Raw genomic sequence first — 26,949 nt, 5'->3', positions numbered from 1 at the left:
TTTTTTTTTGAATGAGGAGCATCATATAGATGCTCTGGGAAAGAATGTGAAATTTGCATTTTTATAAGTAATGTAGCAAGACATAGGGCAAGCTGGATGACCGAACAAAACATCATTTGACCAAAATATAAACAGAGAAAATGTTGGAAACGCTCAGCATGTCCGGCTGCATCTGAAGTAAGAGCAACAATTAACATTCCAGGTCAGGGATCTTTTGTCAGAACTGGGAAAAGTTTGAGATGCAACATGTTTGAAGCACAGTAAGAAGTCTTACAACACCAGGTTAAAGTCCAACAGGTTTGTTTGGAATCACTAGCTTTCGGAGCACAGCTCCTTCCTCAGGGGCACCTGTTGGACTTTAACCTGGTGTTGTAAGACTTCTTACTGTGCTCACCCCAGTGCAACGGCGGCATCTCCACGTCATGTTTGAAGCAATACAGAGACAGGAAAAGGGGGAGGGAGGAACGATTTAAAGGGAAAGTCTGGTGTCGGGGGGGGAAAAAGGAGAGAGTAAATGGCAAACAAGGTTAATGGTGTAAGGCCAAAGGGAGTGATAATGGAACAAGTAAAGAAGCAAAAGATGGGTCTAGAGGAGGTGTGAATGGAAAGCTTGGCATTTGGGATGGAAGGTTTGGTGTTTATAGCTAAATCCATCTAATTATTTTCTTTTAAAACGTAAATCATTCTTTTAATGATGCAGCAATGTACACATTCTTTCCTATCTTAAATAGCTAGGCCCACGTAAATATAGTGAAATGTGGAGAATGTGCAAAAATATTAAATTATTTCTGACAATACCTCCAGGAGCCGTTAAAAACCACATTAGACCTCCCAGAAAGTGAAGGGAAATGGATAGAGTGGACGTGGAGAGGATGTTTCCACTTGTCGGAGAGACTAGAAGCAGAGGACACAATCTCAGACTGAAGGGACGATCCTTTAACAGAGATGAGGAGGAATTTCTTCAGCCAGAGGGTGGTGAATCTGTGGAACTCTTTGCCGCAGAAGGCTGTGGGGGCCAATTCACTGAGTGTCTTTAAGACAGAGATAGATAGGTTCTTGATTAATAAGGGGATCGGGGGTTATGGGGAGAAGGCAGGGGAATGGGGATGAGAAAATATCAGCCATGATTGAATGGCGGAGCAGACTCGATGGGCTGAGTGGCCTAATTCTGTTCCTGTGTCTGATGGTCTTAAAATAGTTACAGCACACAAAGAGGCCATTTGGCCCATCATGTACGTAGGTTCACTGTCTGGCAGAGCAACTCACCGGGTTCCACCCCCCTGCCTTTTCCCCAAAGCCCTGCTTTCTCTTCAGGTAATGATCCAATTTCCTTTCGAAAGCCCCAATTGAATTTGGCTCCACCACCCTCTCAGACAGTGCATTCCAAATCCTAACCTTTGTAAAAATACTTTTCCTCACCTTAAACTGATGTCCCCTGCCTTTGACTCCTTTCACCAATGGGAACAATTTCTCCCAACCTCTGTCCAGACCCCTCATGATTTTGAACTCCTCTATCAATTCTGTTTTTCCCTTGCTATGATAAATGTCATGATGTGGAGATACCGGCGTTGGACTGGGGTGAGTACAATAAGAAGTCTTACAACACCAGGTTAATGTCCAACAAGTTTGTTTCAAACACTAGCTTTCAGAGCACTGCTCCTTCCTCAGGTGAATGGAGAGGTATGTTCCAGAAACATATATATAGACAAATTCAAAGATGCCAGACAATGCTTAGAATGCAAGCATTTGCAGGTAATTAAGTCTTTACAGATCCAGAGATAGGGGTAACCCCAGGTTCAAGAGGTGTGAATTGTCTCAAGCCAGGACAGTGGGTAGGATTTCACAAGCCCAGGCCAGATGGTGGGGGGTGAATGTAATGCGACATGAATCCCAGGTCCCGGTTGAGGCCGTGCTCATGCATGCGGAACTTAGCTATAAGTTTCTGCTCGGCGATTCTGCGCTGTCGCGCGTCCTGAAGGCCGCCTTGGAGAAAGCTTACCCGGAGATCAGAGGCTGAATGCCCTTGACTGCTGAAGTGTTCCCCCACTGGAAGGGAACATTCCTGCCTGCTGATTGTCGCAAGATGTCCGTTCATTCGTTGACGCAGCGTCTGCATGGTCTCGCCAGCCTTTGTCACCCGGGAGTCACACGGTTGCACCATTTCATAAAGGCCCGCAATCTGCACTACTCCGTCGAGGAAGTACGGACAATCACCAGGGACTGCCAGGTCTGTGCGGAGTGCAAGCCGCACTTCTACCAGCCGGACCGCGCGCGCCTGGTGAAGGCCTTTGAACGCCTCAGCGTGGATTTCAAAGGGCCCCTCCACTCCACCGACCGTAACACGTATTTTCTCAGTGTGGTCGATGAGTACTCCAGATTCCCCTTCACCATCCCATGGCCCCGACATGACGTCTGCCACCGTCATCAAAGCCCTCAACACAATCTTCGCTCTGCTCGGTTTCCCCGCCTACATCCACAGTGACAGGGGATTCTCATTCATGAGTGATGAGCTACGTCAGTTCCTGCTCATCAGGGGTATCGCCTCCAGCAGGATGACAAGCTATAACCCCCGGGGAAACGGGCAGGTAGAGAGGGAGAACGGGACGGTATGGAGGGCCGTCCAGCTGGCCAACGGTCCAGAAACCTCCCGGCCTCCCGCTGGCAGGAGGTCCTCCCTGATGCACTACACTCCATTCAGTCACTACTGTGCACCGCCACCGACAACACACCCCAGGAACGTCTTTTTGCCTTCCCCAGGAAGTCCACATCCGGGGTGTCGCTCCCGACTTGGCTGGCAGCTCCAGGACCCGTCCTGCTCCGTAGGCATGTCCGACTCCACAAGGCGGACCCGTTGGTGGAAAGGGTGCAGTTGCTCCATGCAAACCCCCAGTATGCCTACATGGCGTACCCTGACGGCCGCCAGGATACTGTCTCCCTCAGGGACCTGGCACCAGCAGGCTCCACACACATATTATGGGAGCGGTGTTTTCAGAACCCCAAAATGTATCATGGAATTCAACCAACCTCTCCCTTTAATGGATTGTTGCTTTTGAAACACACGGCTTGTTCCCTAGGTGTGGTATTACAATTATGGACACGTGGGTTTTTAAACACAAAACAATGTTTATTCCATGAATTCAACTTAACCTTTTAAATAAACATTGTATCACTCAACACCACTTATTTCAAAGATAAACCCGAAAATAATACAACACTAAATAATCCCTCAAAATGTTCTTTCAAACCTCCAAAAGACTTAACACCTTTAAACAGACACACATCAGCTTAAAGACATTACTATTATGAGTTTAAATCACCCAAATGAGTCCGAGATAGTCTTTCATGGCAGAGATCACAGCAGATCCAGCTCACTGCAAACACAGACACACCCCAAGCTCTTTTCCTCAAAACTGACTTTCTCCTTTCAAACAGCTCTCAGCAAACCAGCCAGGCACTTTTCAGCTGCTCTCTCAAACTGAAACTAAAAGCAGAAGTGAGCTCAGCTTCCCCCACCCTCTGACATCACTTCAGTAATATGAGCTGCTTAATTTCTTAAAGGTACATTGCTTAAACATGCATTTCTTTAAGGTACTCTCACATGACACACACCCCTCCGGCCCGGCGCCACCCTTCCCTCCCCCGGCGCTCCCAGCAGCAACCCCCCCAGGACCATTCATCCTGCCCACGCCCGAGGATGAAGAGGATTTCGGCACGCTCCCGGAGTCACTGAACACCAGACCAGCATTGGCATACAGTACACCCCACACCCCCCGCACACCCCACACCTACACGCACACACCTCTATACACACACTCCTGCACACACCCCCTACATACACATCCTCACACACATGCACAGTACACCCTACCCCCCACACATGTGCACACACCTCTACACACACAGACACACATCTCTACATTGGCACACACCTCTACACGCACACATCTATCCACACACACAGACCCCGATTCACACACACCCACCCCTACACACACACACACACCCCGACACGCACACATATATCCACACACACAGACCCTGATACACACACACCCTCCCCTACACACGCACACAACCGCACGCCCTCCACACACACGCGTACAGTTACTACACTCCACACACTACACCACACACTATCTACACACACCACCCAACTCACCTCCAACACACCACACCCCGTATACACCCCAACACTCACACACCCACACCTTCACCTTCACACCCATGCTTTTACACCAATACCCACTCTCACACACCCACAACTCCACACACACCCACACACTCACTCACACACCCACACTCAACCACACTCACACCCACATTTGTTTTTTTTAATAAACAGGTATTTATGGTTTTATAACAACAACAGAATAAACAATGTACATGAAAATATAAACCCCTCCTCTAAACTAAACTAAACCCCGACCCCCCCCCCCCCCCCCCCACTCCGCCGCCCCTTCTGCTGACGGTTAATTTTCCCCAAAGAAGTCGACGAACGGCTGCCACCTCCAGACAAACCCGAACAGTGGCCCTCTCAAGGCGAACTTGATTTTCTCCATACTAAGAAAGCTAGCCATGTCCGATAGCCAGGTCCACGACTTTGGGGGCTTTGAGTCCCTCCAAGCTCTGTCTCCGGGCTACCATGGAGGCGAAGGCCAGAACGTCTGCTTCTTTCTCCTCCTGGATTCCCGGATCCTCCGACACGCTTAAAATCGGCACCTCTGGACTCGGTGCCACCCTTGGTTTCAACACCTTGGACATGACATCCGTAAGCCCCTGCCAGAATCCCCTAAGCTTTTGAACGAGCTTGAACTGTATCAGGCTGAGCCTGGCACATGATGTGGACACGTTGACTCTGCTCAACGCATCCGCCCAGAGCCCGTCCTCTATCTCTCCTCCTAACTCCTCTTCCCATTTGCATTTCAACGCCTCGGTCGACGTCTCCTCTGACCCCATGAGTTCCTTGTACATGTCAGAGACCCTCCCTTCTCCCACCCACCCTCTGGAAACTACCCTGTCCTGTATCCCCCTTGGTGGTAGGAGCGGGAAGGTTGAGACCTGCCTACGTAGGAAGTCCCGCGCCTGCAGGTACCTAAACCCGTTTCCCCTCGCCAATCCAAATTTCTCTTCCAGCTCTCCCTCAAGCTAGGAAAGCTCCCCTCTCTAAACATATCTCCCATCCTCTCAATCCCTGCTCTCTGCCATCTCCAAAACCCCCTGTTCATCCTTCCCGGGGCAAACCGGTGATTATTACAGATTGGAGACCAAACCGATGCTCCCTCTGCTCCCACATGCCTCCTCCATTACCCCCAAACTCTCAGAGCCGCTACCACCATGGGGGCTGGTGGAGTACCGTGCCGGCGGGAACGACAGAGGTGCCGTTATCAACGCCCCCAAGCTGGTGCCCTTACATGAAGCCACCTCCACACACTCCCATACCGGTCCTCCCCCCACCACCCACTTCCTGATCATGGCTATATTTGCTGCCCAATAAAAATTACTAAAGATCGGCAGCGCCAACCCACCCTCCGGCTCCGCTCCAGCATCCCTTTTTTTACTCGCGGGGTCTTACCTGCCCATACAAAGCCCGTGATCACCTTATTGACCCGTTTAAAGAAGGAACGAGGAATAAAGAAGGGGAGACCGCCCTCCCTGTGGTTAACAAGCCAAACTCTGCCTGTAGCCTCTGCCGTTCCCTTAAAAGTCCTGCCTCTGGAATTTCCACACACCTCCTGTTGATCTGTAGTATCTCCTTTACCAGTCGGTCTATCTCTGCCCTGTCTACCTTCCCCCTGTGGGCCCGTATCAAGATCAGCTCCCCTCTAACCACCGCCTTCAATGCCTCCCAGACCACCGCTGCCGAAATTTCCCCCGTGTCATTGACTTCCAGATAGTTCTGGATACATTTCCTCAGCCAGCCACACAGCTCCTCGTCAGCTAAAAGTCCCACGTCCAGCCTCCAGTGCGGGCGCTGGCTACTCTCCTTGCTAACCTGTAGGTCACCCCAGTGCGGGGCATGATCTGAGATTGTGATCGCCGAATACCCCATTTCCACTACCCCCGTCAGTAGAGCCCTGTTCAGAATAAAAAAGTCAATCCGGGAGTACACTTTATGCACACGTAAGTAGAAGGAGAATTCCTTTACTCTCGGCCGCCCGAATCTCCATGGGTCCACCCCCCTCATCTGCTCCATAAACCCCTTTAGCTCCTTTGCCATTATTGGCACCCTGCCCATCCTTGAGCTCGATCGGTCTAACCCAGGGTCAATAACTGTGTTAAAGTCCCCCCCCCAATGACCAACTTATGCGAATCCAGGTCCGGGATCTTCCCCAACATCCTCTTTATGAACTCCACATCATCCCAATTCAGGCGTACACATTCACAAGTACCACTGGCAGCCCCTCCAGCTTCCCACTGACCATAATGTACCGGCCTCCCACATCCGCAACTATTCTTCCCTCCTCGAATAACACTCACTTATTAATCAGGATCGCGACCCCTCTAGTCTTCGAGTCCAGCCCCGAGTGAAAAACCTGTCCGACCCATCCCTTCCTTAATCTAATCTGATCAGTTACTTTAAGGTGCGTCTCCTGTAACATTACTACGTCCACCTTCAGTCCCCTCAAATGCGCGAACACGCGTGCCCTCTTAACCGGCCCATTTAGCCCTCTTATGTTCCAGGTGATCAGCCTGGTTGGGGGGCTTATCGCCCCCCAACTCCACTGCAGTTTGATATTCCTCCTGGTGCTTTCTCTGCTTCCTGGATCGCTCGATCTTGAGCATCCAGTCTACGTTCCAGCCGTGCAATCGACTCCTTAATCGATTAATTCCACAGGTCGAAGCCTGTTTCTGCTTCGACCTGTGGAATCTACCACCATTGCCCTCGGGGGGGGGGGGGGGGGGGGGGGTCTCCCACTCGCGGCTTCCTCGCGAGCACTCTGTGAGCCCTGTCCACCTTCCAAGGGTCAGGAGAACGTCCCATCCCCCAGTAACTTCTCAAACATGGCTGCTATGTACGCCCCAGCGTCCGCTCCTTCGGACCCCTCCGGGAGACCAACGATTCTCAGGTTCTGCCGGCGGGACCTGTTCTCTTGGTGAACTTCTCCAGGAGCCTTTTCTGCTGGTCTCTCAGCATCCCCACCTCCAATTCCAGCGCAGTGTGATGTTCCTCCTGCTCAGCCAGTGCTTTCTCTGCTTTCTGGATCACCCGAGCATCCAGTCTAAGTTCCAGCCGCGCAATTGACTCCTTAATCGGGTCCAAGCATTCCTGTTTCTGCTTGGCTAAGCCCTCCTATATGAACTGCATCAGCTGCTCTGTCGACCGCTGGGTTGTCGAGCCTGGACTCCGGTTGTCCGCCATGCTTTCTCCCGCTGCAGCTACAGCCCCAGCCTTCTCTGTTCGCCTATTTCTTCCACTTCTGGTCCGCCTCTCCATGCACTGATGTAGAAATCCACTTCACAATTGCCTCCACCATAAATTTACCGCATCACGTCCGACAAAAAATTGGGGGGAAAGGTCTAAAGGTCCGACCCGAGCGGGAGCCACCAAATGTGCGACCTACTCCTTCATAGCCACCACCGGAAGTCCACCCACATTTGTTTTGTCTACTATGTACGTTCCCTTGGCTACAAAGTAATACTTTTTACTGTACTTCGGTATATGTGACAATAAATATCAATCAACACTCACACTCACGCTCTCACACCTACACCCACGCTCTCACACAAATACTCGCATCCACACTCTCATGCCAACACTCGTACGCCCACGCACTCCTGCACTGGCCCTACACATACACATACACGCTATTTCTCTCTCTCACATGCACACACAAACACACACTCTCTCTCTGACACACACGCTAACACACATATGCACACTACAGATATATACGTGCACATACCCACACACACACACACACAGGCATGCACGTTCACACATATACAAGCACATGCACAAGCTCACACGCACATACACATGGTCCTACATCCCTAAATTTAGTCTCTTAACTGGCTCTGTTAGTTGGTTAAAGCCGCCTTATGTTTCACAGTACCTACCTACTACAGTACAGAAAATAGTCGGGGAAGAAATAGAGGCCCCAACAATTCTGTTGCAGAATCGCTTTGGACTGGATTGTCACCAAGGTAACACCCACTCTTGAGAAAGAGAACCGGAGCTAACCTTGAAACGGCAGACATGAATCAAATTGTGGGACAGGTGTAGTGGATGAGGTGTTAAGCCGTCTGCTCGGGTGGATGTTAAAGATCCCTTGGGACAAGTTAGAAGCAGAGAGGGGAGTTCTCTCCATTGTCCTGGCCAATATTTATCCCTTAAATGAACATCACTAACAAAAAGTTTACCTGGTCATGAGCACATTGTTTGTGGGAGCTGTGTGCAAATTGGCTGCCGCACTTCCTATGTCACAGGAGTGACCCGATTAAACTATCATAGATTGTTGTAAAAACCCACCTGGTTCATGAATGTCCTTCAGGGAAGGAAATCTGCCGTCCTTTCCCGATCTGGCCTACATGTGACTCCAGGCCCACAGCAATGTTGTTGACTCTTAACTGCCCCCCTCTGAAATGGACGAGCAAACCATTCACTTTTCAAGAAGGTAGCCCCATTTTTTCTCAAGGGCAATTAGGGATGAGCAATGACTGTCAGCGATCCCATCATCAAACAAAAGAGAAGTTGAAGTCAGTGGCAACGGAAATGGTCAATGGGTTTTTATGTCTTTTCATGTTTGTTTATATGTATAAAACCATCAACAGCACGGGGGCAGCAGAGGGTGGAGAGGGATCACCACTCCAGCCATCGATGGTTCCTGATCCACAATGGACCTCACCTGAAACAGAAGCGAACCTTCAGCCCCCTGTCTCTCCCAACTCAGGGAAGAGTGGTTGTCATAGAAACGAGAGCCCGAGAAGCCCAGCAGACCAATCGCCGAAAAGCCAGCAGGTGAATGGGATGGAGGCCAGCAGCATTGGGCCCGTGAACACAGGGAACACACAGCAGGCACTGACCATCGACACGCAGCTGAACCAAAACAAGAGCGCCAATGGACTTTCCTCAACATGCAACCCAATATTCAAAGGCTATGCAGTAGACAGCTTCCCAAATCACTGTATCACCAACACGCCTGGGAGTTCAACCTTTGTCAGATGTCCACCGCACAGTGTCCCTTGTTTTATTAGCCCTTCAATGAAGCATCCGTTGCTGCTCGCAGATATGGTCACTCCACAGTCCTGCCAAGGAAGTCCGGATTCCCAAGCCCCTCCGACTCCAGCCTTCCCTGTTTCCACGCCCTACTATACGCCCTTCTCTCCTTCTGAAGTCTTCACCTACCAGTCGGGAAGCACACGGGGCCTCCAGCAACCCCCGTTGCCAGAGAAACGACGCCTGTCTGCCAGCCAGGGATTGGCCAACGGAAGGTCGTTCTCCCCCACGCTGCGAGGTGTTCCGGCTCCCGGGGAAAGTCCTGCACATCACGTGACATTCTCGCCCGGCACTTTGGATTTCTCGGTGCCGGCGTTGGCAGGTAAGCAGTCACGTTTTTCCCCACACGAGGTTACCCGGGTAACATCCCATTGGGCCAGGAGTGCCGAACGGTCAGGGGTCATGAACTTTTACTGATGCTGGTTGGGAAGCTGAAAAGTAACCCCCAAGCATACTGGGAAATCACCTGGCAGTTGTGGTTCCATTAAAGGCCCCAGGCACGATATCAACACCCCATACCATGCCCCCTTCAATAATGGGCAGACATTTCTAAAGGTTTCTGACATGGTTCCCTCGATACAGAGTGGGGAAGTCTGCAAGGGCAGCTGACAGGAGGAACCAGTATCCTCTCCCCTCCACCTCAGCTACAGAGTGATCCTGTTGAGACTTTCCAGCTGATTCAGCAAGCTCACCAAAAATCATGCTAATCATGGGATTCCCCTGACCCTGCGACCTCTGACTGGGTCAGAGGTGATGAGTACACCTTGGCATGCATGCCAAGTTACACCCCCTTGCGGATTTTCAAGACCCTTCATCAGGTTGTCACTTTCCCCCTTCCTGAGAGGACAAACTCTTTGAAGCACAAGCAAAATGCACCACAAGCAAACTTAACCTGACCATTTGCTTTTTCTCTGCAGACGGACATCCGGAAAACTACATAAGTGCCAAGTTTGTACAGGACACCTCCAAGTTTTGGTATAAACCGAACATCTCCAGAGACCAAGGTGAGCTGCCATGTCTGAATGAAGACTATTTTCTGTGGTGGAGAGTTGACAGTGACTCAGATCCACATACTGTATTCCTAGATCCTGTCAGTCAGAATTCCTGGCTCAGGGATAAGCCTTCAAATTCACGTGTACCAGAGACCAGGCTCTTGGAGTATTGGGGATGTGTGGATGACCACATCTCATTGAAAATCCTTCTCTGCTGCTGCTAGTGAGAGATTTATGTGGGAGGTAGTGGCATTGTCGCTGGACTCATAACCCAGGGACTCAGTCCTCTGGGACCAGGGTTCGAAACACACCACAGCAGATTCAGCAAATGATGACCATTGCCTTAAAAACCCTTTAGGGAAGGAAATCTGCAGTCCTTATCTAGTCAAGCCAATATGTGACTCCAGATCCACAGCAATGTGGTTGACAATAATTGCCATCCTATCCAATTAATAAAAAAAAACAGTTTAGGGCAAGTTTGGAAAGAGCGATGTTGAATTGTATCACATGGAGGTAGATTTACCAGTATCTGCAGAGGAATTATTGGATAGGGGCCAATGGAATCGAGGTGGCATCACCTGTCAGTATAGACATTTTCAAACCACTATAAAATGACCAATATATCCGATTTCCCGCTCTAATCCCACAATAATGTCACTGAGGGATATATCATATCATGCAGGCTCTTCGAGGTCTGAAACGATTGGGGTAAAGACGTGGCTCATTACATCTGCCCATAAAACTGGCACAATAAGGGCCCATTGCAGTGCCCCAAGAGATGCCTAAAATATGTCCAAACCTTCATCGGGTGGACCCATTTTTCAGGTGGCTTTGGCAACTGCCTGAAACAGGTGTCAGGCCCCTACATTAGAAAGGCATCTGACAGCAAAATGTTGCTTTTTAAAAATGAGCTGCAGTTCTCGCCCAGCTTGGTCCTTGTACAAGAGGCCGGCCCAGACCCTCTCTCAATTCCAGACACCCCTCCCCTGCTCTTACCTCAGGGTCGCTGCTGGTGAGGCAAGCAGCCTGACATATTTAACCCAAGCGGGCAGCCTTAGGAAAGGAGGCCAAATAATTTCACATAGGCCGACAGCCCATTCTTGGGCCTCCTGATTCAGGCTCCTTCTTCTGGGTCACATTTTGGAGTTTTTCTTTGAAGTGCCTGTCATAATATTCACTCATGTATATCATGAGATGCAGACAGGCAATTATTGACACACAGGATAACCAATGAACACACACGACACAGAACAACCAATCACCAGACAGGACACCACCACTATAAAGCCCACAGGGCATTAAGGGTCTCCCTCTCTCACAGGACACAGCCAGGGAGATAGTCGCAGTGCACAGGCCATTGAACATAGAACATAGAACATAGAACACTACAGCGCAGTACGGGCCCTTCGGCCCTCGATGTTGCGCCGACCTGTGAAACCATCTGAAGCCTATCTGACCTACACTATTCCATTTTCATCCATATGTCTATCCAGTGACCACTTAAATGCCCTTAAAGTTGGCGAGTCTACTACTATTGCAGGCAGGGCGTTCCACACCCCTACTACTCTCTGAGTAAAGAAACTGCCTCTGACATCTGTCCTATATCTCTCACCCCTCAATTTAAAGCTATGTCCCCTCGTGTTGGTCATCACCATCCGAGGAAAAAGACTCTCACTGTCCACCCTATCTAACCCTCTGACTATCTTATATGTCTCTATTAAGTCACCTCTCAGCCTTCTCCTCTCTAACGAAAACAACCTCAATTCCCTGAGCCTTTCCTCGTAAGACCTTCCCTCCATACCAGGCAACATCCTAGTAAATCTCCTCTGAACCCTTTCCAAAGCTTCCACATCCTTCCTATAATGTGGTGACCAGAACTGCACGCAGTACTCCAGGTGTGGCCGCACCAGAGTTATGTACAGCTGCAGCATGACCTTGTGGTTCCGAAACTCAATCCCCCTGCTTATAAAGGCTAGCACACCATATGCCTTCTTAACAGCCCTATTAACCTGGGTGGCAACTTTCAGGGATTTATGTACCTGGATGCCGAGATCTCTCTGTTCATCTACACTACCAAGAATCTTGCCATTAGCCCAGTACTCTGCATTCCTGTTACTCCTTCCAAAGTGAACCACCTCACACTTTTCCGCATTAAACTCCATCTGCCACCTCTCAGCCCAGCTCTGCAGCTTATCTATGTCTCTCTGTATCCTATAACATCCTTCAGCACTATCCACAACTCCACCGACCTTCGTGTCATCTGCAAATTTACTAACCCATCCTTCTACACCCTCTTCCAGGTCATTTATAAAAATGACAAACAGCAGTGGCCCCAAAACAGATCCTTGCGGTACACCACTAGTAACTGAACACATCATCACCATGTGGTAGAGAGCTAGTCTGATCAAGTCAATAGGAGGTTATCCGTTAGGTTAATAGAGTGTCAGCCCACAGCAGATTATGTACAGCAATCAGCAGGTTCAATAAAACAGCGTTGGACCATCTCCTGTGTCGGAAGCCTGTTTCTCGTTTTACTGCATCCAGTTGCAGTCGATGTTAGACCAACATAGATAACGCATCAGTGCCTGTGCTCACAAGCAGCAGCCTAACCAGCTTGGCAATTTCAAAAAGTTTTTTTGTCAGACTCAATGTACACAGTGTTCAGCGGTAACTTCCTGTTGTCGTAACATTGGGGTCCTTGTTTCAAAAATAGCCATGGGAACAGACCATTCAGTATGTGTCCACAGGATAAGAGAATTAAGCCATTCTGAACACACTGCCATAGACAACAACAGAAACTTATGTCATTATGCTCCCTCATCGGCAATTCATCTCAAAGCTCCAACACCCAACCTTCCTATAGCGCAACCTTCCTCGCTCCTCTCTGTTTTTTCAAAGCAGCTGTCGTTAGTGCTTCCAATGGCAACCGTTTTCCTCTCCACCACTTGAGCACTCAGGCTGCGGGATTTTCCGGTCCTTCCCGCTGGCGGGACCTTCCAGTCAGGCCAAAGATAACACGCCCCCCCAGCCCCCAACGGCGGATTCCCCAGCGGTGAGACAGGCGCACCGTACAGATCTGTGGGAGCAGAAGATCCCATTGGTAGCCCCTGGCAGAAAACACACCGCGTGGGGGGGCGCTGGAATATCGGGCCCAGAATGATACCCGTAATCACAAGATTGACATAGAAATTACATAAAGCAGCGTTAGATTCCCTGCGATAGATTTATGAGGATAACAGGGAAGATGGAGAGAAGCAGTTTTCCCTGGTTAAGAAGGCAAATGAGATCTCTGGCTTTGTTTGGGCGGGCAAGACCCCACGAGTAAGCAAGGTAATGCTTGAGCAGAGTCGGGGAGAGGGCGGGCTGGCGCTGCCAAATTTGAGCAACTATTACTGGGCGGCTAATACAGTAGTCCCCCTTTATAATGCGGGTGTTGGGGTCCAAGACAGCCACCCGCGTTGCAACCGAGCCGCGGATATCCACGATGGGGGTTTTAAATTTATTTAAAAATCTATGCTAGCGCTTCCCATTGAGAGTCTACGGGGGGCGGGGGGAGAGGTCAGACCCCCGTAGACTCACAATGGGAAGCGCTAGCATAGATTTTTAAATAAATTTAAAACCCCCATCGTGGATCTAATTAAAACAGTGTCAATTTCAGCGGCCGGCTCACTTTGATCCGGAGAGGGAAGCTGCTCTCACTGAAACAATCAGCCGGCCGCTGAAATTGACACTGCCGGCTGCTCTCTCCCTCCAATCAGAAACATTAAAACTTAAAAGTTGGATTGGAGGGAGAGAGCAGCGGGCAGTGTCAATTTCAGCGGCCGGCTGATTGTTTCAGTGAGAGAGCAGCTTCCCTCTCCGGATCAAAGTGAGCCGGCCGCTGAAATTGACACAACTGACAGTTGGGGTCCATAAGCTCCCCCGCGGTATTGCGGAGCGCGGTATAACGGGGGACTACTGTATAGCCATGATCAGGAAGTGGGTGGGGGAGGGGTCGATGTGGGTGCGTATGGAGGCGGCTTCATGCAAGGGCACCAGTTTAGGGGCATTGGTAACTGCGCCTTTGCCGTTCCCGCCGGCACGGTACTCCGCCAGTCCAGTGGTGGTGGCGGCCCTGAGAGTCTGGGGGCAATGGAGGAGACATGTGGGAGCAGAGGGAGTATCGGTCTGGTCCCCAATCTGTAATAATCACCGGTTTGCCCTGGGAAGGATGGATGGGGGGTTCCGGATATGGCGGAGAGCAGGGATTGAGAGGATGGGGGATATGTTTATCGAGGGGAGCTTTCCGAGTATGAGGGTGCTGGAGGAGAAGTTTGGGTTGGCGAGGGGAAACAAATTCAGGTACCTGCAGGTGTGGGACTTCCTACGTAGACAGGTGTCAACCTTCCCGCTCCTACCGCTAAGGGGGATTCTGGACAAGGTAGTTTCCAGAGGGTGGGTAGGAGAAGGGAGTGCCTCTGACATTTACAAGGAACTTATGGGGTCAGAGGAGACGTAGACTGGTGAGTTGAAGCGCAAGTGGGAGGAGGGGTTGGGAGGAGAGATAGAGGATGGTCTCTGGGCGGATGCGTTGAGCAGAGTCAACATGTCCACATCATGTGCCAGGCTCAGCCTGATACAGTTTAAGGTCGTTCACCGGGCTCACATGACATTGGCCCGGATGAGCAGGTTCTTTGGGGTGGAAGACAGGTGCGCGAAATGTGCGGGGGGACCAGCGAACCATGTCCACATGTTCTGGACATGTCCGAAGCTTAGGGGATTCTGGCAGGAGTTTGCAGATGTCACGTCCACGGTGTTAAAAACAAGGGTGGCACCGAGTTCAGAGGTGGCGATTTTCGGGGTGTCGGAAGACCCGGGAATCCAGGAGGAGAAAGAGGCAGACGTTCTGGCCTTTGCTTCCCTGGTAGCCCGGAGACGGATACTATTAGCTTGGAGGGACTCAAAACCCCCGACGAGGCAGACCTGGCTATCAGACACGGCTAGCTTTCTCTGGAGAAAATCAAGCTCGCCCTGAGAGGGTCAATGTTCGGGTTCGGCCGGAGGTGGCAGCCGTTCGTCGACTTCTTGGCGGAAAATTAATCGTCAGCGGTGGGGCGGGGGGGGGGGGGGGGGGGGGGGGGTTTAGTTTAGCTTAGAGTAGGGGGTTAATAAAGGTGGGACCTGTAAGGGAGGAAGCAGGCTTTTTGCACTATGTTTATAGACTCATGTACATTGTTTATTTTGTTGTAAAACCAAAAAATACCTCAATAAAATGTTTATTAAAAAAAATAAGGCAAATGAGAGCCAGACCTTTCAGGAGTGAAATTAGGAAATGTTTCTACAAAACAAATGTTTGGAACTCTCTTCCACAAACGGCCATTGTGCTGGATCAATTGTTAGTTTTAATTTTGAGGCTGAAAGATTTTTGTAATCCAAAGATATTCAGGGATATGGGGCAAAGATGGGTACATGTAGATAGGCCACATCAGCAATAATCTCATTGAATGACAGAACTGCCTCGAGAGGCTCAATGGCCTCTTCTTGAGAGGGCAGGTTGTGGGTGGGGGTTGTTGCGGTTGACGGGCGTGTGAGTGGGAGAAGGGGGAAGCTTTATAACGTTCTCCATTTTCCTGATCTGATCAGATCACTCTCTGGTTGGCCAACCAAAGCTTAAAATGGTGACGCAGAATTTTAAAATCTCCATGATCTAATTAATCTCTCCCACAGCGATTGCCCTTCTGAAAGATCGCGAGCCGGGCTCCTTTTTGATTCGAGACAGCAATTCGTTCCAGGGGGCATATGGCCTTGCCCTTAAGGTGGTAACACCTCCTGCGAACCTCAGCTCACACAGCACTAAAGGTATGTTTCAGTGTTAATCTGTCTCTGGGTGTTGATGTTTTAGGTGTGTTTAGACTGCAGCTGCCATCCTGACTTGAAGCCAGTAGCTGCCATTCCACTGCCAGGCTCCATATCGAAATTGCGCCTCATTTGAAGGAAATAAACTTCCAGGGGCTAAGGAGGGGAGGGGAATGGGACGGTTTAGATTCTCCATAGAGAGTCAGTATAGACTAGATGGGCTGTACTGGCTCCCTCACTTTCACTACCGATTGGACAACTCAACCCACCAAACTGAAAATCTGACCAATGGAATCGAGGTGGCATCATGACACGGGCACAGAGGTGGGATTCAGTGCCAGGCCAGACTGGTGGGGATGAGAGGGCCCTCCTGGGAATGAATGACTCCTGGGGCACTGAAATAGTCGGAATTTGACAGTAATTGGCTCCAAGGAAGGGGACGAGTCACATTGCTGGTCTGGGGCTGGGATTGAAACCTCCCGCGGGGCAGAAGTGAGGTAACATTGATGTAATAATCCTCACGAGGCCCATGGGGATGACCTCTTTGATCTCCCCATAAGACTCGTGGAAGACTCCCCTACTAATGGTAGAGGTTAATCAGCTGGGGCTCAGAGAACCAACCCTTAAAAGCCGGCCTGGATTGGGACCGGCACGATCGGTAGTCCCGGTTGGGACCTATATGCTGTACGCTGCATTGCAGCCTTTACTTTTGGTTCTAACTAAACCTCCATTTGAATCACGTTGTTGGGTCTCCTGAGCTTTTATAATTGCTGTGTCCGATCCTGCGCTCCGCTCCAGGTTTTTCAGTTGGTCACTGGAATATAAAAGGCAGCTCATTTTGGGCGACTGGGATGCTGGGGCTGGGGCTGGGAGGGTGGGGGGGTCTGGGTGAAGGGGGGGTTTAGATGGGTGGAGTGGCCTCCTTTGTCTGTACAAATCTCTCTCTGATGCACTGGTGGTCCTGATTCTCCACATTGTCATCACAGGCGATCCCAACGAGCTGCTGGTCAGACATTTCCTCATCGAGACAGGCTCGAAAGGTGTGAAGATCAAAGGTTGTCAGAATGAGCCTCACTTTGGTAGGTTACTCCCTTTTCTTTACAATGCTGGATGCGGCCGGTAACATCGGGTATGAAATCCTCAGTGCGCTGAATCCATTCACTGGTGACCAGGCACAGCGCTGCCTGTCCATTGGAAAGAATAACAGGAATGCGGAATATTTGGCTAATGGTAAAATTCTTGGTAGTGTGGATGAGCAGAGGGATCTCGGTGTCCATGTACATAGATCCCTGAAAGTTGCCACCCAGGTTGATAGGGTTGTGAAGAAGGCCTATGGTGTGTTGGCCTTTATTGGTAGAGGGATTGAGTTCCGGAGCCATGAGGTCATGATGCAGCTGTACCAAACTCTGGTACGGCCGCATTTGGAGTATTGCGTACAGTTCTGGTCGCCTCATTATAGGAAGGACGTGGAAGCTTTGGAACGGGTGCAGAGGAGATTTACCAGGATGTTGCCTGGTATGGAGGGAAAATCTTATGAGGAAAGGCTGATGGACTTGAGGTTGTTTTCGTTAGAGAGAAGAAGGTTAAGAGGTGACTTAATAGAGGCATACAAAATGATCAGAGGGTTAGATAGGGTGGACTGCGAGAGCCTTCTCCCGCGGATGGAGGTGGCTAGCACGAGGGGACATAGCCTTAAATTGAGGGGTAATAGATATAGGACAGAGGTCAGAGGTGGGTTTTTTACGCAAAGAGTGGTGAGGCCGTGGAATGCCCTACCTGCAACAGTAGTGAACTCGCCAACATTGAGGGCATTTAAAAATTTATTGGATAAGCATATGGATGATAAGGGCATAGTGTAGGTTAGATGGCCTTTAGTTTTTTTTTTCCATGTCGGTGCAACATCGAGGGCCGAAGGGCCTGTACTGCGCTGTATCGTTCTATGTTCTATGTTCTATGTTCTATCACTGTACCATGAAAAAAGTGTTCAAAAAGTGGAGCAGACACAACAGAAAAGTTCCACATTAGAGCAGCCAGGGTTCAAACCCTATTCCAATCTCTGTGCCCTTCAGTTCCCACATGGTGAGCATTCCTGACTTTAATTGCTGCATCATTGCTGGTCACCTTCGGTTGTTGAACCAATTACTACACTTGAGAAATAATCTGTTTCGGATGTTTTCTCCATATGGGGGGCTAGAACTGGGGACACGGTTTAAAAATCAGGGGTCTCCCATTTAAGATGAGTTCAGGGGAAATTTTCTGTCGAGACGGTTGGTAGCTTTTGGAAATCTCTTGCCCAGAGAGCGGTGGAGAGAGGGTCAATGGATATTTTTAAGGCAGAGCTGGATAGATTCTTGACTAACAAGGGGGGTGAAAACTTATTGGGAGTCAGCAGGAATGTTGGGTTGAGGTTACAATCAGATCAGCCATGATCTCATTGAATGGCGGAACAGGCTCAAGGGGTTGAGTGGCCTATTCCTCCTCCTAATTCATATGTTTGTATGTATAATGTTGTATTACAATATATAAACCAACACAGAAACAGATCAATTTCATATTGAGCTCCACACTTTCATCTCATCTATTCCTCCGCATTCTCCCCATACCTGTGAGAGCGAGTTCCACATTCTCCCCACTCCCTGTGGGAGCAGGTCCCACATTCTTCCCACTCCCTGTGGGAGTGAGAGTCACATTCATCCCACTCCCAGTGGGAGCGAATCCTGCATTCTCCCCATTCCCAGTGGGAATGGGTCACACATTTGCCCCACTCCCAGTGGGAGCGAGTCCTGCATTCTCCCCATTCCCATTGGGAGCGGGTCCCACATTCTCCAATTAGATTTATCCGTGAGTGTCTGAAAATTTACAGGCCTAGTTCTGGTCATGGGGATGTTTTTGTGATGTTCTGAGGTGCTATATAAATGCAAGATTTATATAAATGCAAGCTTTCACATTTTTTAAAAAGTGAGTTAGTTAGACGGACAGATTGACAGTTCTGTGGCAGCGAAAGAGACTCACAGATGTATGTTGCCTCCCGGGTGCCAGGGTCCATGACGTCTCAGACTGTGTTTCCAGAATCCTTAAGGGGGAGGGGGAACAGTCACAAGTCGTGGTACACATCGGTACCAACGACATAGGTAAGAGAAGGGATGGGGATTTAAAACAGGAATTTATGGAGCTAGGGTGGAAGCTGAGAGCCAGGACAAACCATGTTGTCATCTCTGGTTAGTTGCCGGTGCCACGTGCTAGTGAGGTGAGGAACAGAGAGAGAGTGCAGATAAACACATGGCTGCAGGGATGGTGTAGGAGGGAGGGTTTCAGTTACATGGATAATAGGAGCACATTCTGGGAAAGGTGGGACCTGTTTGCACAGGATGGTTTGCACCTGAACCAGAGGGGCACCAATATCCTGGGAGGGAAATTTGCTACAGCTCTTTGGGGGGTTTAAACTAATTTGTCAGAGGGGTGGGAAAACGAGCTGTAGTCCAGAAGCCAGTGTTGAGAGTAGTGAGGTACTGAGGAGGGTATCAAGGTCGGAGGAGTGTACCAGCAGACAGAAAGGTGGGTTGAAGTGTGTCTACTTCAATGCAAGGAGCATCCGGAATAAGGTAGGTGAACTCGGAGCGTGGATTGGTACTTGGGACTACGATGTTGTGGCCATTACGGAGACATGGTTAGAACAGGGACAGGAATGGTTGTTGGAAGTTCCGGGGTATAGATGTGTCAGTAAGAGTAGGGAAGGTGGTAAAAGAGGTGGAGGAATAGCATTGTTACTCAAGGATAGTTTAACGGCTGCAGAAAGGCAGTTCGAAGGGGATCTGCCTACTGAGGTAATATGGGCTGAAGTTAGAAATAGGAAAGGAGCGGTCACGCTGTTTAGGAGTTTTCTATCAGCCCCCAAATAGTAATAGAGATGTGGACGAAGAAATTGCAAAACAGATTATGGATAGGTGTGGAGGTCTCAGGGTAGTTGTCATGGGTGACTTTAACTTTCCAAATATTGATTGGAACCTCTATAGGTCGAACAGTTTGGATGGGGCAGTTTTTGTACAGTATGTGCAGGAGGGTTTCCTGACACAATATGCGGATAGGCCGACAAGAGGGGGGGCCACATTGGATTTGGTAATGAACCGGGCCAAGTGTTAGATTTGTTTGTGGGAGAGCACTTTGGAGATAGTGACCACAATTTGGTGTCTTTCATTATTGCAATGGAGAGGGATAGGGCCATACGGCAGGGCAAGGTTTATAATTGGGGGAGGGGTAATTATGATGCTATTAAGCAAGAATTAGGGAGCATAAAATGGGAACAGAAACTGTCAGGGAAAGGTACAAATGAAAAGTGGAGCTTGTTCAAGGAACAAATACTGCATGTCCTTGATAGGTATGTCCCTGTCAGGCAGGGAGGAAATGGCCGGGTGAGGGAACCATGGTTCACAAAAGAGGTTGAATGTCTTGTCAAGAGGAAAAAGGAAGAGTATGTAAGGATGAGAAAACAAGGTTCAGTTGTGTCGCTTGAGGGTTACAAGGTAGCAAGGAATGAGCTAAAAAAAAGGGCTTAGGAGAGGTAGGAGGGGGCATGAGAAGTCCTTGGCGGGTTGGATCAAGTAAAACCCCAAGGCTTTTTACTCTTATGTGAGAAATAAAATAATGACCTGGGTGAGGGTAGGGCCGGTCAAGGACAGTAGTGGGAACTTGTGCATGGAGTCAGAAGAAGTAGGAGGGTCGACAAGTCCCCAGGGCCAGATGGGATATATCCAAGGATTCTTTGGGAGGCAAGGGATGAGATTGCAGAGCCTTTGGCTTTGATCTTTGGGTCCTCACTGTCCACGGGGATAGTGCCAGAGGACTGGAGAGTGGCGAATGTTGTTCCTCTGTCCAAGAAAGGGAATAGGAATGACTCTGATAATTATAGGATAGTCTTACATCGGTGGTCGGTAAGTTAATGGAAAAGGTCCTGAAGGATTTATGACCATTTGGAAAGATGCAGCTTAATCCAGGATAGTCAACACAAATTCATGAAGGGTAAGTCATGCCTCACAAATTTGATTGAATTCTTTGAGGAGGTAACTAAGTGTGTAGATGAAGGTAGAGCAGTTGATGTCATATACATGGATTTTAGTAAGGTGTTTGATAAGGTTCCCCATGGTCGGCTCATGAAGAAAGTAAGGAGGTGTGGGATAGAGGGAAATTTGGCCAATTGGATAAGTAATTGGCTATCACATAGAAGACAGAGGGTGGTGGAGGATGGAAAATTTTCAGACTGGAGACCAGTTACCAGCGGTGTACCACAGGGATCAGTGCTGGGTCTTCTGCTATTTGTGATTTTTATCAATGACTTGGAGGAGGGAGCTGAAGGGTGGGTCAGTAAATTTGCTGATGACTCCAAGATTGGTGGAGTAGTGGATGAGGTGGAGGGCTGTTGTAGGCTGCAAAGAGACATTGAGAGGATGCAGAGCTGGGCCGAAAAATGGCAGATGGAGTTTAACCCTGATAAGTGTGAAGAAGGCCTATACTGTGTCAGCGTTTATTAACAGGGGGCTTGAGTTTAAGAGCCGCGGGATTATGCTGCAACTGTACATGACCCTGGTGAGACCACATTTGGAGTATTGTGTGCAGTTCTGGTCACCTCACTATAGGAAGGATGTGGAAGCATTGGAAAGGGTGCAAAGGAGATTTACCAGGATGCTGCCTGGTTTACAGGATAGGTCTTATGAGGAAAGGTTGAGGGAGCTAGTGCTTTACTCTTTGGAGCGGAGGAGGATGAGAGGCGACTTAATAGAGGTTTATAAGATGATGAGGGGGCTAGATAGAGTGGACGTTCAGAGACTATTTCCTCGGGTGGATGTAGCTGTTACAAGGGGAGTTATGGGGATAGGATCGGGGAGTGGGTCTAGGTAGGGTGCTCTTTTAGGGCATCGGTGCAGACTCGATGGGCAGAGTGGCCTCCTTCTGCACTGTTGGGATTCTATGAATATGAATAATGGAGTCGGCCATTTTAGATCGAGGTGAGGAGAAATGTCTTCACTCAGAGGGTTGTGAATCTTTTGGAATCCCAGAGTGGTTAGGGTGTGGAATGGACTGCCTGCTGTGATAGTGGAGTCGGACACTTTAGGAACTTTCAAGCGGTTATTGGATAGGCACATGGAGCACACCAGAATGACAGGGAGTGGGATAGCTTGATCTTGGTTTCGGACAATGCTCGGCACAACATCGAGGGCCGACGGGCCTGTTCTGTGCTGTACTGTTCTATGAGTCTTCAGATACTTCTGCAGAATGATTGTTGGTTTGAGAACTAACTGGCCTTTGTGTTTATGTCACACACAGGAAGTCTGTCAGCCCTGGTGTATCAACACTCCATTACTCCCATCTCCCTGCCTTACAAGCTGAAAATTCCAGACAAAGGTAACACATCCCACAAAACCAAACACACGATTGGCTTTTTGTTAAGGAATGGGAGGGGCAGGGGGTTGTTGGGGGTGGGGGGTGGGGGGGGTGTAGGACAGGAATTAAATACTTGGAGAACATTCGTGGAGATTCAGGTATGGGGTGCTTTAGAGACACCACTTAATGGTCACACCGAGCAATCTGACCTCTCGTCAGGTAGAGACGGGAAAATCAGACTTTTGTCAACGGGAGAGCGTTGAGGAAGTGAGGAAGGCGCAGCCAACACAAAATTGTCGGACACTCGACCATCTGGAATGAGAAGAGTTGCTCTCCTGGGGTGTGAGGGGGTTGTTCTGTGAGGGGGGGGGGGCATACAGCCTCAGAATATTTCGGGTGGCACGCTGGCACAGTGGTTAGCACTGCTGCCTCACAGCTCCAGGGTCCCGGGTTCGATTCCCGGCTTGGGTCACTGTCTGTGCCGAGTCTGCACGTTCTCCCCGTGTCTGCGTGGGTTTCCTCCGGGTGCTCCGGTTTCCTCCCACAGTCCAAAGATGTGCAGGTTAGGTGGATTGGCCATGCTAAATTGTCCTTAAGTGTCCAAAAGGTTGGCTGGGTTATGGGGATAGGATCGGGGAGTGGGTCTAGGTAGGGTGCTCTTTTAGGGCATCGGTGCAGACTCGATGGGCAGAGTGGCCTCCTTCTGCACTGTAGGGATTCTATGAATATGAATAATGGGGTCGTCCATTTTAGATCGAGGTGAGGAGAAATGTCTTCACTCAGAGGGTTGTGAATCTTTTGGAATCCCAGAGTGTTGCGGATGCTCAGTCACTGGGTATATTCAAAACTGCGATTGGTAAAGTTTTGGACACAAAGGGAATAAAAGGATATGTGGAGTGGGCGGGAAAGTGGCACTGAGCTAGAATATCAGCCATGATCATTTTGAATGGAGAAGCATGCTCGAGGTGTTGAATGGCCGACTCCTATTTCTTATCAGGCCTATGAGCAGAAATGATGTGGAGATGCCGGCGTTGGACTGGGGTGAGCACAGTAAGAAGTCTTACACCACCAGGTTAAAGTCCAACAGGTTTGTTTCAAACACGAGCTTTCGGAGCACGGCTCCTTCTTCAGGTGAATCCTGAATTTTCACCTGAAGAAGGAGCCGCGCTCCGAAAGCTCGTGTTTGAAACAAACCTGTTGGACTTTAACCTGGTGTTGTAAGACTTCTTACTATGAGCAGAAAGACATCTTAGCTACCCTGGATGAGCATAGAGAGAAGCAAAAATGGAGAAAATAAATTTGGAACAAGTTTTTCATGTGTGTTTGTCAGGATCAAGTCCCAATTCCGGTGGAATCATGGACTGGGTATGGTATATTGGAATATTTAATGCTTGTGGTTAGGATTGCGGTTTACTTTCTAATGTGTTTATCTGACTTTGGTCTGCGAATCCTTGTAATGCTTTTATTTTTAATGAAGTAATTGCACTACAAACCAGCAGAACCGAATTATAAATAATCTGCGATCACTTATTCCTGAAAGCATTTGTCATACGGACATTTAATGTCAAACTCTGAGGATTTTTCTGCTGTTGGCATAAGGACTGAGTTAATGTTGATTAGTGATGCACTGGCTCCCTCTGCTGGATGGTGCTTGCCATGGTTTGTGGCCTGGGTTTAGCTTTACCTTTCCCCCCTCCTGAGGATAACTGACTCTCACTGGGCTACTGTTGCAGGACACATCCGGGGTGTGCACTACCTTTAGTTGCAGCAAAACACAAAATGTATTGATATCGTTGTTAATCTCTTGTTTCCTCACAGTCCCCTCGCACAAACACCATCCTTCAGCTGTCAAGCTAAACAGTGACAAGATGTGTAACTGTGGGAAGTATCATAGCTGGGGCAGATCCTGCCATCTGCATACCTTCCTGATATTGGGACTGCGGATTGAGCCTGGGAACTTCCAGGTCTGAATGATGTAGCTTATCCCTGGTTAGGCCTCATCTAGAATGCGTCCAGTTATGAGTGCCATGCTTGAGGAAGGATGTGAAGTCATTTGAGGAGTACAGAGGAGATTCACAAGATTGATTCCAGGAATAACGAACTGTAACTATGCGGATAGATTGGATTTGTTTATTGTTACATGTACCGATATACAGTGAAAAGTATTGTTCTGCGTACAGTCCAGACAGATCGTTCCATACATGAAAAACATAGGACATAGGATAAATACACAATGTAAATACACAGACACAGGCATCGAGTGAAGCATACGGGAGTGTAGTACTACTCAGTAGAGAAGATGTGGGGAGAGATCAGTTCAATCCATAGAGGGTCATTGAGGAGTCTGGTAACAGTGGAGAAGAAGCCGTTTTTGAACCTGTTAGTGCATGTTCTCAGACTTTTGTATCTCCTGCCCGATGGAAGAGAGAATAACCCGGGTGGGAGGGGAAGAGGCTGGGACTGTTTTCCTTGGAGAAAAGAAGGCTGAGAGAAGACTTGATGGAAGAATTCATGATCCTGAGGGGCATGGAACAGTGAGAAACTATTCCTGCTCCAGGGAGCGCCAAGAACTAGACGTCACAGGTTCAAAATAATGGGCAAAAGGAGTAGGAGTGATGCAAGGGAAAAAAATTTCACCCAGAAGGTGGTTTAGAGTCTGGAACAAACTTCCTGATTGGGTGGTGGAGGCAGATTTGATCCAGGTATTGACAAGGGAATTGGATTGTTATTTAGAAGAAAGAGAATGTGCAAGGTTATGGGGATAAGGCAGGGAGTGGGACTGGATAGAATGCTCTTTCAGAGAGCTGGTGCAGACTCGATGGGCCAAATGGCCTCCTTCCGCTCTGCAAAATTTCTGTGATTCTGTTACTGGAGCCTTACCACCTCATGGCAATAGTAGCACAGTGATAACATTACTGGACTTGTAATCCAGAGGTCTGGGTGAATTTTTAGAGACAGAAGTTCAAAACAGCCGGGGGAATTTAAATTATTTTTTTCCAATTAAAGGACAATTTAACGTGGCCAATCCACCTACCCTGCACATCTTTGGGTTGTGGGGGTGAGACCCACGCAGACTCGGGGAGAATGTGCAAATTCAACACGGACAGTGACCCAGAGCCGGGATCGAAACCGGGTCCTCAGCGCTGTGAGGCAGCAGTGCTAACCACTGTGCCACCCTGGGGAAATTTAAATTAAATTAATTAATAAATCTGGATTAATTAACGGTGACGAAAATACTGGATTGAGGTAGAAACCCATCTGGTTCACTAATGTCCTTCAGGGAAGGAAATCTGCCGTCCTTACCTGGTCTGGCCTACATGTGACTCGAGACCCACAGCAATGTGGTTGATTCTTAACTGGTCAAACAAGTCACTCAGTCCTATCAAAACTCCTGCAGAAAGTAGCTCTGTGGGTGTACCTATACCTCGGGGACTGCAGCGGTTCAAGAAGGCGGCTCACCACCACCTTCTCAAGGGGCAATAAATGCTGGAGCACTCACATCCCAAGAACAAATTCCGAAAACAAAAATCTTATGAAGTGTCCAATATCCGTGAAAACCTATGCAAATTCAATAGAAACACCATTTCTTTTGTGAGAGGAGGAAATAACTGACAGTAATCTGCTGTGTCATTCCCCTTCCAGATCCTTTGGATGAAACCCAGGAGAGCGTTGTCCCGGGCAACACCAGTACAGCTGCAGAGTTGCTGAAACAGGGAGCAGGTGAGGACTACATCCTCCATGTCATGAGGTAGCACCGAATCACTGCCGTGCTGCTTTATTTTTAAAGAATGCACTTTACATAGAACATAGAACGATACAGCGCAGTACAGGCCCTTCGGCCCTCGATGTTGCACCGACATGGAAAAAAAAAACTAAAGGCCATCTAACCTACACTATGCCATTATCATCCATATGCTTGTCCAATAAATTTTTTAATGCCCTCAATGTTGGCGAGTTCACTACTGTTGCAGGTAGGGCATTCCACGGCCTCACCACTCTTTGCGTAAAAAACCCACCTCTGACCTCTGTCCTATATCTATTACCCCTCAATTTAAGGCTATGTCCCCTCGTGCTAGCCACCTCCATCCGCGGGAGAAGGCTTTCGCTGTCCACCCTATCTAACCCTCTGATCATAAATTTTTATTCATAAAATCTTTGAAAAACCATTGCATAACAATTTAAATTGGGCATCACTGTACATGAAGATTTATTGCACATTTATTGTATGTGACCCTCTGAGGCACCTCACTACAGTTAGAAATTGAAGTTATGGGGCGGCAAGCTGGTGCATTGCTGCCTCACGGCGCCGGGGTCCCAGGTTCGATCCCGGCTCTGGGTCACTGTCCGTGTTGAATTTGCACATTCTCCCCGTGTCTGCGTGGGTTTCGCCCCCACAGCCCAAAAGATGTGCAGGGTAGGTGGATTGGCCACGCTAAATTGTCCCTTAATTGGAAAAAATGAATTGGGTACTCTAAATTTATATTAAATGTAAATTAAAAATGTGAAAATACCAATAAAATATATACATTT

The 26,949-nt window shown here is 48.9% G+C and overlaps 1 protein-coding gene across 3 annotated transcripts in view; it reads left to right on the top strand.

The window, feature by feature from the left end:
- The window catches only part of LOC119958190 (tensin-2-like), a 381,277-nt gene that overhangs the window by 335,590 nt on the left and 18,738 nt on the right, over window positions 1-26,949 (top strand). For all 3 annotated transcript variants that reach the window (XM_038786559.1, XM_038786558.1, XM_038786557.1), the window contains 6 exons: window positions 8,773-9,539; window positions 10,135-10,221; window positions 15,916-16,047; window positions 17,031-17,123; window positions 22,363-22,440; window positions 26,062-26,139. In XM_038786559.1, the coding sequence (XP_038642487.1) occupies window positions 8,773-9,539; window positions 10,135-10,221; window positions 15,916-16,047; window positions 17,031-17,123; window positions 22,363-22,440; window positions 26,062-26,139 (1,235 nt within the window). The remainder of the gene's footprint in view (window positions 1-8,772; window positions 9,540-10,134; window positions 10,222-15,915; window positions 16,048-17,030; window positions 17,124-22,362; window positions 22,441-26,061; window positions 26,140-26,949) is intronic.

This window comes from Scyliorhinus canicula, chromosome 28 (genome assembly GCF_902713615.1).
Source record: "Scyliorhinus canicula chromosome 28, sScyCan1.1, whole genome shotgun sequence".
Classification (NCBI taxonomy): domain Eukaryota; kingdom Metazoa; phylum Chordata; class Chondrichthyes; order Carcharhiniformes; family Scyliorhinidae; genus Scyliorhinus; species Scyliorhinus canicula.
This window is presented reverse-complemented; position numbering and strand designations above follow the sequence as displayed.